At 33.6% G+C, this 17,080-nt stretch overlaps 1 protein-coding gene and 1 long non-coding RNA gene across 3 annotated transcripts in view; one reads left to right on the forward strand and one right to left on the reverse strand.

Annotated features, from left to right (window-relative positions):
* LOC125647468 (signal peptide, CUB and EGF-like domain-containing protein 1) overlaps window positions 1–14,533 on the reverse strand; it is a 32,901-nt gene extending 18,368 nt beyond the window's left edge. Inside the window, exons 1-4 of one of the 2 annotated variants that reach the window (XM_048874139.2) lie at window positions 14,054–14,533; window positions 13,647–13,932; window positions 6,408–7,046; window positions 6,012–6,029 (exon numbers count right to left, since the gene is read on the reverse strand). In XM_048874139.2, the coding sequence (XP_048730096.2) occupies window positions 6,012–6,029; window positions 6,408–7,046; window positions 13,647–13,683 (694 nt within the window). In that variant the 5' untranslated portion in view covers window positions 13,684–13,932; window positions 14,054–14,533. Of the gene's footprint in view, window positions 1–1,999; window positions 2,575–6,011; window positions 6,030–6,407; window positions 7,047–13,646; window positions 13,933–14,053 lie in introns of those variants that run through there. The other variant, XM_048874141.2, reaches the window with a different exon arrangement.
* LOC130047471 (uncharacterized) lies at window positions 269–2,926 on the forward strand. Its single transcript, XR_008796365.1, has 2 exons — window positions 269–345; window positions 2,539–2,926. It is a non-coding gene; the product is annotated as an uncharacterized LOC130047471 (long non-coding RNA).
* Window positions 14,534–17,080: the final 2,547 nt, after the last annotated feature.

The raw sequence follows: 17,080 nt of genomic DNA on the forward strand, positions 1-17,080 counted from the left end.
AAGGAAAATACATTGATACACATTTATTTTAAAAGAATTTTCATTTTGTGCTAAATAAATAAGAGCAAAAATTGATATTAAACACCTTACATTTCATTGATAAAATTCTCACATAATTATGTAATTCAGAAAACTTGTTAGCCAGAGTTACCAGTATTCGGATCTGAGGTCAGTGGATCTGTTTGAATCGCTATTCAATGCCGAGTTCTTATTCACGTTTATTGACATAATATCATGTCAAAGTGACAGATATGTTTGCCGAGAAACAGTTAACAGTTAATTTTCAGATGTCTCGTCGAAATGCTTTTCAAAGGAAAAACGTGGGCATCCTGTTCCTCTGAAAGGGTAAAAACATATTTTCTATCATCGAATTTTTAAATACAATCACGCAATCACGGGAATCAATCACAACATTTCATTTATCAGTGATTAGGATAGATATCTCGGTGATTAGGATAGATATCCAAGTAATTGGGATAGATATATCAGTGATTAGGATAGATATCTCAGTAATTTAGACAGATATCCCATTAATGAGAATATATATCTGTGATTATGATATACATCCTAGTAATTAGGATATACATCTCAATGATTAGGGTAGATATCTGTGATTATGATATATATCCTAGTAATTAGGATATACATCTCAATGATTAGGGTAGATATCCCTGATCAGATCATCTGGTGACGAAATGGATCTGGTGACGAGAGGATCGACTGCACATCTTATTTTAATTATGAAAGCAACAATCTGATATAACGAAAATTGAACTCTGAATCATATATGTATTTTTTTCTCTCAAAATATACCATAAATTATCATGTAGTTCTGAAAAGCACAATTCAATGTCTACTGATTTACGACGCCTTTACAAATGGTTCGTCTGAATATTGTTGTCTTTTTGTAAACGTTGGGTCATTCTGACAACAGAAAATTACTTCACAGGAAGGAATTTTACTTCAAAGAAAATCTAGCACCAATATATTCTATATGATCACAAAATTATAGAACATTCTTCTGTGGTATTTTCCATTTTGAATCTTTAAAGTAATGATGATATACCCCTTGTGATAGTATACCTCTTACGGACGATTCATAAAACTTGTAATTCAACACTTGATCTAAAGATTTTGACTTATTGAAAACACTTTTATTTTGCAAAGTGATGTTACCAGCTTGATAATCAACCTATCAAGATTTTCGTTTACATCTTTTGTCGAAATGAAAGACTGGAATTTACATGTGTGCTACTCTTTATTGAAAATCAGTTTCATAATTTGACAGGGAAATTTGACTCTTTTGAAAAGTACAAAGATATGATCTCTTGTGATTGATGTTAGAATTCCAGAAATGTGTGGTTATAAAATAATTCTCTGTAAAAGTGATGCCAAATTTTACAAAAGAACTGTTAATTATACCCATATATCAAATGATAAAGCAAATTTATTGAAAAGAAGACAAAGGTCAGCACGAATGAAATTGATACAAAATGTGCTAGAATGTCTTATTGAATAAAAAAAAATCAACACGTCCTTACATAATTGTACTATCTATCAAATAAGAACAAGATTGAAATACAAATTCCACAGACATCGAAATATCAAAACTGTAATATAGAAAGCAACATTAATTCTTTGTAGCTTTTCGCTCGAGAGTGGCCCAGAGAATAATCCAGTCTGATCTAAAGTAAATCCCATTGTTATCTGCAGGAAATTAATCTCTTTTACGTTTATCTTATCATTATATGAAAAACAAAAGGATGTTTAATGAAAGAGTTCTTGAGTATATAGAAATTGCTCTGACGTTTTGACTTTTCTGTGTAAACATCATCTATATCATTCGCGGGAAACATATATTTGGCATTTCATTCACTTTCCTCTCTCTCTCTCTCTCTCTCTCTCTCTCTCTCTCTCTCTCTGTGTGTGTGTGTGTGTCTCTCTCTCTCTCTCTCTCTCGCTCTCTCTCTCTTTCTCTCTCTCTCTCTCTGAAACATACCTTTACGCCGTCTGGTGCTATTCTTTTTACAATCCATAACGTCCATTATCATTATCACGGTCAGACACAGACAGACAATACTAATTTTTGCCGTCATTGCCTCTTTCGCGTTACCCGTTCTTCACACTTTCACTTTTTAAACCAATATTTTTGCAATCCTTTTTATGCAAATAATTTCACAAAAATCAATATTTTTGGTAAAAAGATGCGAGTAACATACTGATGAAATTTCAATGATGGTGGCATTTCGGATCAAATTTTTAAGACTTTCGTCAAAAAGATGCTTTTGAATGAAAGATCATAAATGTCCACGAAATTTTATCAGCGACATAGTTCAACGCGATTGGTTACTTGACGAGTTTGCCGTAACAATGAAGTACACCATTGTCAAAAAGCCACAAAACACACAACCTTACAAAGACGTGTGAAACGAGAACAGTGTCCATTTGCAAAGTTCTTATTTTTCACCAAAGATATGTTAAAGAATGCATATGCTAATCTCTTCAGTCTTCATATTATCCATTATTGGTTCATTTCAGGATTTCCAGATCAACAATATACTGGAGACGAATATTTAGGTCCTCTTCCATTACCGCATCCTAAGCTGCACATGGCAAATAGAAAGAATGTTTATAAGTGTGAAACACCTCCTGACTGCAAAGTGCACTTCCTCGAGAAAACTAAATCGTCATTTTAAATGCCAATTTCATTTACATTACCGTAAGCCAGAATCATTTTTCTGTGTGTTGTCGGTTTGAATAAGATATCGGCCGATGATGCATGACATTCAACGAAACAATTCAACCCCTTTCATCATCTCTGTCTCTTCTAAAAGAATGCCAATACCACGATAGACATCAGAGACATTTCCTTTACATGTTCCCCAAGTACAAAAGTTTCTGGTGCATACGTAGATCCTATACACGAGAATCAAAGTTTCTTACACGTTTTAGTATATAAAAAATAAAATGTTCACAGATGATCGCGCTTTGTGACAGTGGAATCATGAATGTCTGTGGACCTTCAATCGTATTTGTTTTATTGTGTCTGAGGTCGAACCTTGTGAATGAAGAGAATTCGGACGTATAAAGATGTAGTACGAGGGAGTATAATTGAATAGCTATTCTTTCCACACCAGGTTATAATTTTGTTACTCTTTTTTCCGTGTTTACTATACATGTAATATTCCTGAATTCTAAATCTTATTCATTAAACTCTTCACATTGTTCTGAGCCGGTTTCTGTATTTTTCTGTCACTGTGTGTGTTATTAGAAAGAATCACCACCACGACTCTGTTCAGTAAGAAAACAGTTCGATTCAATGAATATTCAATAATCCTATAAAAAAAAATATCTTACGCCAAAAGATATTTAAAACAATAATTGCAAAAATTACCTCTACAGCAGCTGATAGAAAATAATCTGCTGTTATTTATGGCCACACTGCTATTAAAAATCACTTACAATCATATTCTGCCTCCTACGGTTATGAAAATACCCAGTTTAAAACCGAGACGACGTGATCTGTATCAAAGAGTTCAATTATTTACTAATGAAATAAGCATGAGGAGGCCTTTAAAACGAGAATGGTGAAGTTATGTCCTAACATCTAGATTTATCTCATGAATCACATCGGTATGGTGATTGCACAAAGGTTCCCCAACTGATACTTAAATAGCCTTGGGTCCTGCGATAAAGGTCAATACATTAAATTGGACGTTCCTATGGGTTTTTTTTCTTTCCCATGATAGGGAATAGAATGAATGAAAGTTAGAAAGTTATACTACATAGAAATTTCTGGATATATATTATATTTCGTGTCATATATATATATGTATTACCATTGTGACCCACTGTTTAAAGCAATTCACTGTCTTGTTAGAGACCGTAAAAATTCTCCAAAGGCGTTACCCAATCTGCTGTACATGTATAAAACGACCTCCTTCCAATGGAGAAAGGAGAAAGGGTCACATAAAACAAGTGGTCTCTTAACACATGTCGCTTATTATCCGACGTGAAGGCGTAAACTATTTAGTAAATGATATTCAGTGGAGAAAATAAATGTACAGGTTGTACATGCATTTAGAATTTATTGGAAATATATAATTTACTACATGATTGGTGAAACCCTATTCAATATCTGGACCGTGCTTTATAAATCTATGCCGTTGAATCGCAGACCTACTAGTAACAAACCCGTCGCCTTGAACATGTAAGTAGTAGAATATCTCCCGAGTTATTTTGCGGCATTAATTGTCTAGACAACCTATACATCTGAACTTACTTGACCCTTGTAACCGTGTAGTAGCACATATAATGATACAAAATATCACCTGTACATGTTATGATGAATCATATACAATTTTTTCATTGTGGTATTAAAGGAACTAAGGCAGAATGGAATCCTTCTGTGTGTATTATAACACGAGAGTTTATCTTCCATTGACTTGGCGGGAATTACAGTAATAAAATAATAATTACGTCGTCGGTCGTCTGCGATCGCACATAAAGCTTCTCTGTCTTCGTGTAAACTGCGAGAGATTTGATGAGCTACAAGACTGATGTCGTTTAAATTGTTTCTTGATTGATTATTGCTAAGTAGACGAATCACATGAAACATCAGCCCTATATTTCATTGCGCAATCGAATTCTGGAATTCGTTTCGTAGAGCATTGAGGAATGGTCGCACACATTACTGCAGTAAATGCAAAACCGTTCTGCGAGTAAAGCTGTTAGAATTTCGCTGTTAACCAAAAATTAAAATATCGAATGCTCTGTTGATAATTATACATTTCAATGCAATTCTATCTTTGAACGATAGAAACGTAATAATAAATTAGTAAATATCAGCGGAAGAATCGCTACACTTATTATCACTAAATTGTATTAATGACGCTGCTCACCTCTGAGTTTCTATAAATATTCAACTTTATGAGAGAGAATGAGGAAGTCCCCATTTCAGTCCTTGTATAAAGACGCCTCGCTAACCCCGGTTGTTGAAATGAACGTTCATTCACAGTCTGTAGAACGTACACCCATCCCATTCATGTCCATCTAATTAGGTCTTTGAATAAGTGGTTTCCTCTAAAACATTGTGTTAGACTAAACACTATGGGAAAACCAGTTTGGAGCTACTCCAAATCATTCCGGTGTTTCTTTTTTCGTGGAGTTTGCTTTTCATCTCATCGCTTCGAACTCTCCCATTAATGAAAATCGCATAAATCTCTGTCGTAGAGGACATGTTATTTATAGTGGACTAATGAATGTTTATTAAACTTTAGCTGCAACAATAATAAATTATGTACATACACTGTATATGCTATCTCACTGAAATAAAAATATCGACCAATATGGAAAACGTGAAAAAAGATAGAGGTGTCATTTTCAGTTTCGGTTGTTTTATATAGTGCACAATGGACGATACTCGTTGTTGAGTATGATGACGTGCTCAATAAAAGAGCATAAGTAATCATGCATTTTAAAACTTTAATGTAAAATGACACCAAAAGCATTATTTTCCCCACACTCTGGACGTCAGCATTTGATAATGTTAGGAGACTAAATTGAAAAAAAAATAAACAATGCTTAAGACAATTCAAGGGAAAAAATAATAATACAGATATTGGTCATTGAAATGAAATATAAATCTTCTGGAAATGAGTATGAACCCAATATACAAAACAGCAAAGTAAAATAAGCTGTACGATACCTATATGCGGTATTTATCATGTGAAAATCAAGCAGTGGTCATGCATTATCGAATATGGTGAAAACTTTGTGAAAACAGTGTTTCGTAGTGTTCTCCAGTAAAACGGAAAACATATGTACCATGCCTTCAAAACATGAAAAATTGATATCAACGAGAAGTAGGTGATACTTGTATAGTTTGAACTGCATGATACATATTTGGTATTTATGTGCTTTGATGAAGATCATTAGGTAGGGTTCTTTTGCAAGCTAGATACAAAACAATGCCACTGAAGCGTGATAATTGAGTATGCCTGATCGCCTACCTTCTGGGGGACGTCTCCCTGCATAATATACGAAGCTTTTCTGTAAAACGTGTCATGAACAGTCAAATTGTCATTTGATTATTTGTAGGCGTTTGATGAAATACTAGTAGTTTTTATGGTAAGATTTCCCGTTTCCAATACATAGTTCATAGAAATGTTATTTTTTCAGTAGACATGTGGGTTATCTGTTTTGAGTAGTTCTTCTTTTTTTTTCTTTTTTTTAAACCTTATGTTAAATTATTGTAAGGTATGAATAGGAAATCGTTCATGAATACAAGATTCACAAGGTTTACAACATTTACCTAAAGCTGGTTATTAATTAATTATTAATTAAGCATATTAGTGCATATTTACCACATGATGATGGATCATAAGTTATACAGATATTTCACCCACCTGGAAAAGAGTATAAAGATATTGTGACATCACATAATCCACTTCCGTTTCTGTAATTTCCCGCCACAACTCGATTTAACCCAACATATAGAAAGTTATCCTTAATTCCATATAAAGGATCTTGTCCACTGAGAGTAAACAAAAACTTAGATTCCAGGAAATCTTTTATTTTCCCAGATTTCCACTGTATTCTTTCATCACTAATATCTAACTTAACACGAGATCCTCTTTTAACGAAATTATCCGTTGTGTGAATTAGCAATCCTCCATTAGACGAAGCGTCCATGTGACCAGGAAGGTCATTTCCGTAAATCCGGAACTGTTTATTGTGAATCTGACTTTCCGCCATGTTGCTGGTAGTCCCATGGTCACCTCCATATCCATCTCCAGTGGGCGAATCGGAAATATCCAAAGTCCAAAACCGAGGAGGTTCTGTATAATCCAAGAAAAACTTGGCTCCGTGGTATTTTCCGGAAAAATCAATTTTCAGGACAACCTGTTTATCACACCGAGATCCTGGAGACGTTACAGGGGAGGTAAGAAAGGAAATAAACGGGCTATATCCTTTAACAACCCCCGATTTTAAATTTATGTGCACATAGTTGTCATCTAGAGACTGAACTGTTTGAAGAAATATCACTGAAAGTAGAAATATAGCTGGAAACATGTTGTTAGAGTTAATGTAGTAGACAAAATGTTTCACTACTGTGAAATGGTCACTCCCACAATTTTCGCTACAAAAGGTTCATGATATGTTTCGCTAACATAAAAAGTATATATCATTTTGGTCTCCTCGTTTTCCTTGTTCGTGTTTGAATTTTTTTCTTGTCTGTACTATATTTTTATCAGACAGTCATAAATATGTTTTCGTCAAGCCAACGCAACGTAAGACATGTTTTGTAGAGCGATGGCCTCCGTAATATTGATAAATAATTAACATTACAAGATAATTGATAGTCGAACAAAACCATAAGTAGAATTTGAGGATTTTATGGGAATTCTTAGGAATTTTGTGAAATCGTTATGAATTTGTTCAACATCTCACATTTATCAATCATTATTTTGCTTTTCGCGTGCAGAAGAATAAGAATCTAAGCTTATTTTATACAGGTAAATTGACATTTTATTGTACAGGTATATGTACTGTGTATTATAGTCCCCCCCCCCCCCCCCCCAAAAAAAAACTTCTAAAAATCTAAATCTTTCCAGCAGATAATTAGTCGTGATACATGTATATGTATCTCGTTTATTGAGAGATGAGATTACTAATTCCTTTACTAGTGATACTGAATCTGCCATATTACGATCATCATCTTGTAGTGCTTACTAAACACAATACATGTAGATTTAATGGTTGTTTTGAAAAATAACTCCGTTTGTGTTTATTGGTCCCCAAGATTCAGAACAATAACGGACACCTTGAAGGAACAAAAACGGTCATTTATTAAAATACAAGTCCAATACATGGTGTGTCTGGGGGTCCGTGTTTGCCCAACTATCTATTTTGTATTGCTTGTAGGAGTTATGAGATTGATCACTGTTCGTTATCTTCACTTTGCATATATGAACATTGAAGATGACGAACAGTGATCAATCTTATAAATTCAATAAAGAATTCCAAATCAGGAAAAGGGTAAAGACGGAGCCCTCGGCACATCAGAGGTGGGGCAGGGTATATTTATACAATCATAGATACCCGAGACAATATACCATACCAAAATCACCAGTTCAGTATAGGTACAATACATTATGCACCCTAGTTAAATACCAAGTGTTTTGGGGATGATATTTATACCCGTGTTTTATAAAGAAAGTTCGAGTAAATAGTTTTTACCCTGGTCTGTCCGTCCCTCTGTCACTTCTTTATTCTAAGCAGTAATCAACCGATCGTTTGGAAGATGATTGGTAACGTCCTGTAGTTTCAGAATTGTCAATTTCACCTTGAGGGTCAAAGGGGAAGGGGTGTTAAAATTCTAGTGGCTTTTTCATTTATACAAAAACCTGGTTCCAAGACCCCCTCATACATTTTATGCTATATACACGTAATCAACTCATATTTTCGAAGATTATTGGTGGTGTCCTGTAAATGTGCAGTAAGGTTTCAGAATTTTCATTTTCAACCTGAGACCCAAATGGGGTCCCAGAACTCGTCTTACGATTTACGTAGTACATGTCCAATCATTTTGGGAAGATGATTGGTGGTGTCCTGTAGATGTTTAACGAATTGTCCGAATTTTCATTTTCACCTTGAAAGGCAAATGGGAAAATCGACGTTCCAAGAGCTCCTCTTACATTTTACGCAGTAGCCAAATAATCCTTTAGAAGATAATTGGTGATGTATTATAGATGTGGAATAAGGTTTTAGAATTTTCATTTCCACCCTGAGGTCAATAAGGTGTTTTCCTCCCAGAGGCCCAGGGGTCATATTTTCACTTGAGTATTTTATGCTAAATTTGATCATGTATATTGAAGTAATTTATACTATGGTGGCTTCGTTGCTAGTTACACGGTATATTTAAAGACAAAACATTTAAATGCGGTTATAGCTGTCTTCTGACATCATCTATTTTATAGCATTTACTCCACCAATATCTTCAAACTTTTATCCAATGAATCCCATTCTGCATGACATTCAATATATGAAACAGTGAATAAAATAGATAGGAACATATGCCTACTATACTAACTGTATTTTCTGTACCATATGTGCTAGGTATTAAAGAAAATAAACGGTTTTCTCACCTTACATTTTGAAGTACTTTTCACTTACAACAAATCATTTAAGAAGGTAACGTATTTTTCTATATCAACGGCAAAATCTGGATTTAACATGGAGAAATATCGGGATTCTTTTTCACAACTCAACCATTTTAATAAGTGGAAAGATTATTTTTATCAAGCGGGATAACTCCAACTTGTCCTGGAAATATTCTCTACAGAAAATCGTGTTTTCGCAAACAGAAAATTTGATTTGTTGAAAATTAGATTTGTTGAAAATTACTATAAAAATGTATCCTAAATTGAGTAAACAATAGTAGATCAGAAATATGCTTGGTTTATTACAAAACATTACAAAATATCTGTTCGCAGACAGGTGAAATGAGGTCAATGTAAATTTTATTCAGTGATTAAAATATTTTTTTATTCCAGTCGTCATCACTGATTTTTCCGAACTTTTAAGAATCAGTGGATTGGTATTTGAGAGAAAACAAATGACATCAAACGGCACAGAGGTTCTTCGGGACTATGTTTAGCTCAAATATTGTCGCCTTGTAGAAAAGTATATCTGTCATTTAAATATTCTGTTTCAGAGTATAGGGTTTCATTATAAAGAGCTCTGATTTTAACCCCCACTGGAAGATGATTTTTTGAAAGTCCTATTTGTCAGGAAATTAAGGCACTTAACATTTCCTTTTGATTTAATAAATCTTGTTAGATTGCAAGGAGATGATCAGAACAGGTTAAAATATTCCAATGCAATGTATCTACCGTAGAGGTCTATCTGATACATAAATGTTCTATTGATAAATGGCTTTGATCTGACGTTGTGATTACTTTATCAGTACAAAAATAGCCCTCTTAAAATGCACTTGCATACAAAGAAATGAAAGCCAATCCATTGTTTATAAAAAGTCGTTAATCATTTAAAATAACGCATGGGGCTAGCTCCGAGTTTATTTTACACGACAGTTCATTATACACAAACGCATATTTTATTATTAATGTGAAACCAAGCATTTGGTCAAATTGAAGCCACATAACCTACAATATTTCAGACCGATGCTGTTTGGTAACAGGACAAAGAGATGTTGTGGTATTTTTATGGTGTAAATCTGTAATTTTCATCGCTACCTAATTTTCATCGCTTTGAGGTACGGACATACATGTACAGTCTTTTTCGCCCGACAGGAGAAAGTGTACTATATACACTATAAAGAACGACAACTCTTCAACCACGTACTATTGTCCCCTGAAGTACCTCAAGTACATGTACGAACAACCCATCAGGTGAAGTATTGTTTGAGCTGTTTCACATCAAATGCAGTTTTTGCATTCTGATTTTGACACCGGATTGCTCCGTTTAACTGATCGAGATATGGCGGGTGTGACCGGTCAAGAGGGGATGCTTACTCCTGCTAGGCACCGGGTCCCACCTTTTTCCAAGGCTTTCATGTTTGCCTTGTTCTCTATTTATGTTCTTTATAGGTCAATATTGTCATATAGTATAAAGATATTGTATATCATTCTTGATTAATTATATCATTCTTAATTAATCCAGTGAGACATGCATGGTATGGTGATTAGAAATGCGCTAGAAAAAATAATTCAGGTATTTGCTTTTATTACGTAGTTTTGTATCCGTGATTATGTCTTAATTCATCAAAGGCTCTATATAACTCCTAGTTAAACAAACTTAATTGACAATGATAATGATATTGACATAAACTTCTTCCTGTGTCATAAATCATATTTGCAATAAAGGTCCAAATTTTGAATCAACAAATTGTCAGCGAAACTATTACAGAATTATTTTAACCTTTGATGCATATCTAAATACGGCAGTCATGTTAAATATTTCCATATCTTTGATTAAACCACGTGTAACGTCAACAACCGGAAAAAAGGAGCCCCAGCAGTTCGGTTCCATTAATAAGCAGTCCTTGTTCCCTTTTCAATGGCTAGACGTCATTTCTTCCCGAGCGAGGTCACATTTACAAGACATCAGGGCTTGGGACACCAGTGAATGACAAGCAATGTTAGCTTCAACAAGAATAGTCATCCCTTTTCTCATAGTAGGACAAATTATGAATGACTATAAAAGTGCTGTTACACTTTTAATGATTTTAGTACGTGGTTACAATGTATGTTTGACAAGATATAGATAGAGGAGTGTTCTAGCCGCGCTTCAATAGTTCTAATGGAAAAACCAATAAGGAATCTCCATGATGTCGTCATTGAATGCTATAAAAGATTATCGGACACCGTTCAAATGAATTCATTTCAATTTATTTGTATATCGTTTCACGTCCCTTTGTAAGTATCATTAAACATATTTACTAATTACATACGATATTACGGTGGGGTTTTTTTTTTGGGGGGGTGGGTGGGTAGTGATTATTTCAGCGTATTTTAATATGTATTATTATTATAAATTTATATAGCGCTTTAATCCCTTTATATCTATATCGTGAATATAAAATAAATCACCGAATTCATAAATCATGAATTTTCCTTTACTTTTTTAATTTTCCAAATCTTAAATCTGTAAAAAACTCAATCTACTGTATATTTTGCTATTTCAAATCCCAAGTCTAATGTCTATGGGTTATTACATGAATGTGTGTATTTATCCCTTGTCCCCCAGTTTCAGTTTTATCACTTATCGGAAAATGACAATAATCTTATCACCCTTTTTGGCATTTGCTCCTCATTTGCATTGTAACCATACAATTATCTTTTTCTGGTCATTTTTAACACTATGTGACAACTCAATGTTAATTCATAAAGTAAGCGATACTGAGGTCATTGGAACCAGGCAATGTCGTACAAATATTTCCTTTTAAATCATAAAAAAGAAACACTATCCGAAGAATTTTTTTTTTAAATAAGACGATAACGGTATTTATAGAAAGCTGACCTCATGTTAAAAAAAAAACAAAAAAAACCCACAACAAAACCGATTGTGTCGCGGTGTGATGACCGAACACATTGTTCATGTCTACTTACAGACAAACGGGCAACAGAATGAATGAATCAATGATTACCCTCTGGTTCACAGAGAGGAACATACAATTTTGGTATAAAGACATATCTGAAACGATCTCGAGACCTTTGAAGTTTCTATCAATATGCTGGTGATCTGGTTATGAAGGACGTTTGCAATGCTAAGAGTACTCTTAATCTCAACGTGAAATTGAGCAGAATATTGAATACATCTTAATTTAGAAAGATATTACAGTCAGTTGTCAAATAATGATTTTTGCACATTACAAAATGTATATTTGAAAGAAATATTAGATTCCTTATGTTGATATAATGACAGTGTATTATCCACTAAATATCAAAAATAAATTTTTAAAAAAAATTATCAATCTATATACTCATATTCCAAACTTGTACAATTTCTTTAAAAGTTTCCAGTAGAAACGTTCCTTTCAGTTATTCTAAAGTAATACGTTATTTAAAGACTCAGTTAAGTGATTTGAATATTTTAAATCCGTATCAGAACAATGGTATGTTAATAATCTGAATATTCGTCTTAATAATTTTATGGAAATAAAATATTTTTATACGACGCTTGAATTTCGTCATTTCAAATAAATGACAATTATGGAAACAAACTGGTTTTCTGTTGTTTGGCCAAAAATACTAGCTTCATTGAAGGCAATGTCTGTAACTTTACTTAAATAATGTCTCTCATATATTACTTACATGGCAAGAATGAGATTGATACACTGAAAGATCAACACTTGACCGACCAGATGCAGAGTGATGGTGTTAGAGCGAGCTCCCGTCCAAACAAGATTCATCCACGAATTCTTATCATACCGATGATAGCTATTGGATCGATCGATCTGGTTAATAGTACTATATACTTCAATCTTAATTTTCATTAAATAATGCGTACATGGTTACAGTGTATTACAGTGTAGGACCCGTATCCTCGGTACCGCAATGCATTATCATATCACACACGACAGAGATATGTATCATTGTATTACATATACATTATCTTTGTGAGTGCAATTTGTCATATCATTTACGCGTTTAGAAAATTTTATTTTTTCATTCTAGTTTCAATAATATTCATACATTTTTTAAATACTCTGCTTCAAATATTTTTAGACTTTCAAAACTGTTTGAATTTAAAGAGAGGAGTTCCCCTGAACGAGTCTTGCTGGTGTCTATGTATTTTGATTATAGTCTCTCTTTTTTAATGTTGTGAAGTAGTGGAAGAGAATTATCAACGCCTAATTAGTCTTTGAGTACTTTAAGCTACACCACTCCTTGTGAAACGTTCGCTCGACAATTTAGAAAAACAAATTAAAATATATAATAAGTCGTACCTAAATTATAAAGATAGAAACGTAAGATACCAGTTCATTGTTTAACTAACTTGTACAGAATAATTTCTTATGGCAATTCTAAATATCCAATTTGTCATCAAATAAATTTATCGAAATCATAAAGAATATACACTGTAATTATATATTTATATATAAAATAATTTCAACTTACCTTTCACAATTAAAACCCATGATATATGAATCTCCATTATGATCCTTCAACATCGGGGTATATCGGTAATAATTATAAATATAAATGTAATAGATTTCGATAAACTATACTTAAGTTCAGACATCATTCGCCTTGCCACGGGTGAGATGTTTCGTGATCCTTGATAGGGTGACAACAGGCAACTCCATGATCTTTGAAAAGCTTTGATTGGCTGCTTCTTTCTTTGTATCTTATTTCCTTTCTAATTGCCAGGGATTTATCTTACATTAACTTTTTCTTCTGATAACTGAAATATAACAGGAATTTTGGTGTAAACAGTGGAAACAATAACTGTCAGGCCAAGAATCATAAACAAGCTTAACATGTTCCACAGAAACAATCCAATGTTATCCCCGAATAAAACCCACCTTTACATGTAATGCGACATGGCTCTACAAATCCTAAGCACAGTGATCAACAGAGCAAATGCAAGAAGTCCAATTTTTTAAATAGCTTACAAAATATTTCAAATATCTTTAATCAGATGATTTGTCAAGATAATTAAAAGTGTATCAGAAAATTGACAGTATGCCATCACAATTAGTGGTTTTTCTTTGCCCCGGTTCTATTTTGTCATACCGTCGACCTGACAAACTGCCACCATTTCATTCAATTTAAATTATTTGGAATGACATCGAACTTCTTATCAATTTTTTCGTGAATGGGTAGAATTTCCAGACTATAAGCGTTTCACAATAGAATTGCAGAAGATCTCCCCTTGTTTCGCTCTTCAGAGAGTTTCCACTGCATTAGACATTTCCCTTTCGGCTTAACCACTGAAGATATTTATCGGACAAAATTAAGTTCAAAATTCTTTTGTCACTCTTAAATAGACTTCAGCATCTAATGCTGTAAATTGAACGTTTTCGACGTCTTAAATACATAATCTCCTCGTTAAGAGAGTCAATCATTTTAGGTGATTATAGACAGCGTAACTTTATGGGCTCATTACTGAATGCAACGACAGTCAAAGATTATTTCACATTTTTTAGAAGTAATGAAGTGCCAACCTTTTGCTTTTCAAATCCCCAGACTGATAAGTGCTGGGTTTGTAATACAATATAACTTCATAACTTCAAAATGTCCGGTTTGGGGATCGTTGTTTAAGTAGAGTAAATACAAACGACATGTTCATTTCCACTCCTACCGATCCTTGTGGAAAAGCAAATATTTTAGCATTATTAAATTACTGTTATATTAAATATCAAGCACAGTATCTGAATGCATTTCTAGTGCATGTGAAATTGAAAGATTACAAATTAGTCTTTCGCATTCAATTAATTATCTTCTAAACACTTTGAAAACAGGGATTTTTTCAAGGTATGGCCATGTATATTTTTCACCTTTCATTTCGAATGTTTCACAAACAATGCTAATTTGTCACATACACGTTATAAGAACGTCACAACAAAGAAAAACGGTGAGAAAGTTCAAACTTTAAAGGTGTAACATAGTTATTTATTGCGTGTGAATTTTATTGACAAATAGGTGACCGGGATGGTACAGACACATAATCGTCAATAATTAGTTTTAAAGATCGGAACACGTGGCCATACAATAAGTATTAACTTGCCATTAGTACAGCCCACAACCAGTGCGTGGAAACGATGTCACTTTGACCATTAAAACACCCATCTATAAAGATGATAATTTGACCAAGCAAAGTTTAAAGTTCACACTAACAATGAAAATGCCATGTGTGTTTTAAATACATGCAACTGCAGAAAGGGGTTCCAATAATAAACAAAACAGCGTATAATTCACTGTATAATTGAACATCTGTTTAAACATTTCAACAATCTAAAAATAAATCTATTAACTGAAATTTACTTCAATTGATTCCGATGTCTAAATGCAATCCTATGATTAAAGGAAAACATTCCTTAGAAGTTTTTTTTTAATTCTTATTATCATCCTTTTTTTAATAACGAATTTTCCACTCAGCTTGTTTCGAGGTTTTGCAAACTAATCCGTGCGCAACTCTAAAACAATCTACACGTAGTCCACTATTTCGAATTCGTTTTTTTTAAAGTAATACACTATGCTATTTTATAAATTGGGATAGTTAAGCAACTATTTCGTTACACTGTCTTGAACCTTTCTTTGCATATGCAGAACACTGTTTCAAAGTTTGAATTTAGTACCAAAAAAATTACATATTAACGTTCCTGTTTATTTTTTCTTACCTTAAAAATGCTCTTCTTAGATAGATTTAACGTTCTATCTAGTTCATTGCTTGTAAATCCATCAGTATATTTATACACAACAAATCGTGCCAAAAACATTCTTTTCTTCCTTCCGAATTCCGGTAATCTGCATACTGAATCTAACTTTTCTGTCTCAATAATCAACTAAATGCTTAACCAACATATGTCCTGTGTATAGAATTTTCGGGGATTAAAGTCGGGGAAGATAGCTTTACAAGAGGTGGAGTATATTTGACCTTTAAGAAACCTTATAGCCTCTAATTAGGAGAGCAAGATTCAGTCATTTCGGAGGATCGTTATTGCCGATGGGCGCCCTGGTTTATGGTTTTTCTATCAAATATATCAGATAGGAACAGCATTAGGAACAAATTTGACAATTACAAGCCTTAATGAGCAAGCTTTCAACAACTCGCTTAAATCGAACCAAGGGCTACTGAAGATTTTCTCTAGACATACATATCAGGTTTCCAATATCAACAGAAGTCCCGGCATGTTTTGTATGTGATGGCCACGCTTTGTAGTAAGCGCTGATCCGATCTCCTCAGGACATAGAATCACATTATAAATGTTCGTGAAAGGTGATATTCAATTTAGTGCTATCATTCCAAAATTAAATAAAAGTTTCGGAAATTCGAGTTGAAAATTGATCTGCTCGATCTTTTCAAGTCAAATTTTCTTCTCTTTTTTGCATATTAGCACTATCCTGTCAGACTATTTTCAAAGATATGCATGTATTCATAAAAATTGGTTGAATATGTGAATTATGTAATTATAATACAAGTAAATGTCTATAAGATTTATCAAGTATAAAGTCTCTTTTAAAAAAAATATCACTGTTTTTGCATATTGCAAATTTGATAAACAATATCCTTTTTTTTCTTATGCCCCCTTTGATATTTTCTCACTCATCTAGATGTGCCTCAAATGTTGACCTATGCAAGGTGCTTACGGCCGTAGCAGTGAGAGGGCTTTATAGTGCCAACACTTACACTGTACCGCCCCTAAGGTCGTATCCGCCGCGACTTTCACCTTTACGGCTTAGAGAAAGAAAAATCATGATCTATGTTAAACTCGAGAATCGAACACGGGCCATTATCCGTCTTTATGTTGAATGGACACAGAGAAAACCCATCCTTATTCCTACTATATCAAAGATTTTTATTTCAAGCCAAAGTCAAATATATGCAT

The sequence above is a fragment of the Ostrea edulis genome, chromosome 6, assembly GCF_947568905.1.
Source record: "Ostrea edulis chromosome 6, xbOstEdul1.1, whole genome shotgun sequence".
NCBI classification, from domain to species: domain Eukaryota; kingdom Metazoa; phylum Mollusca; class Bivalvia; order Ostreida; family Ostreidae; genus Ostrea; species Ostrea edulis.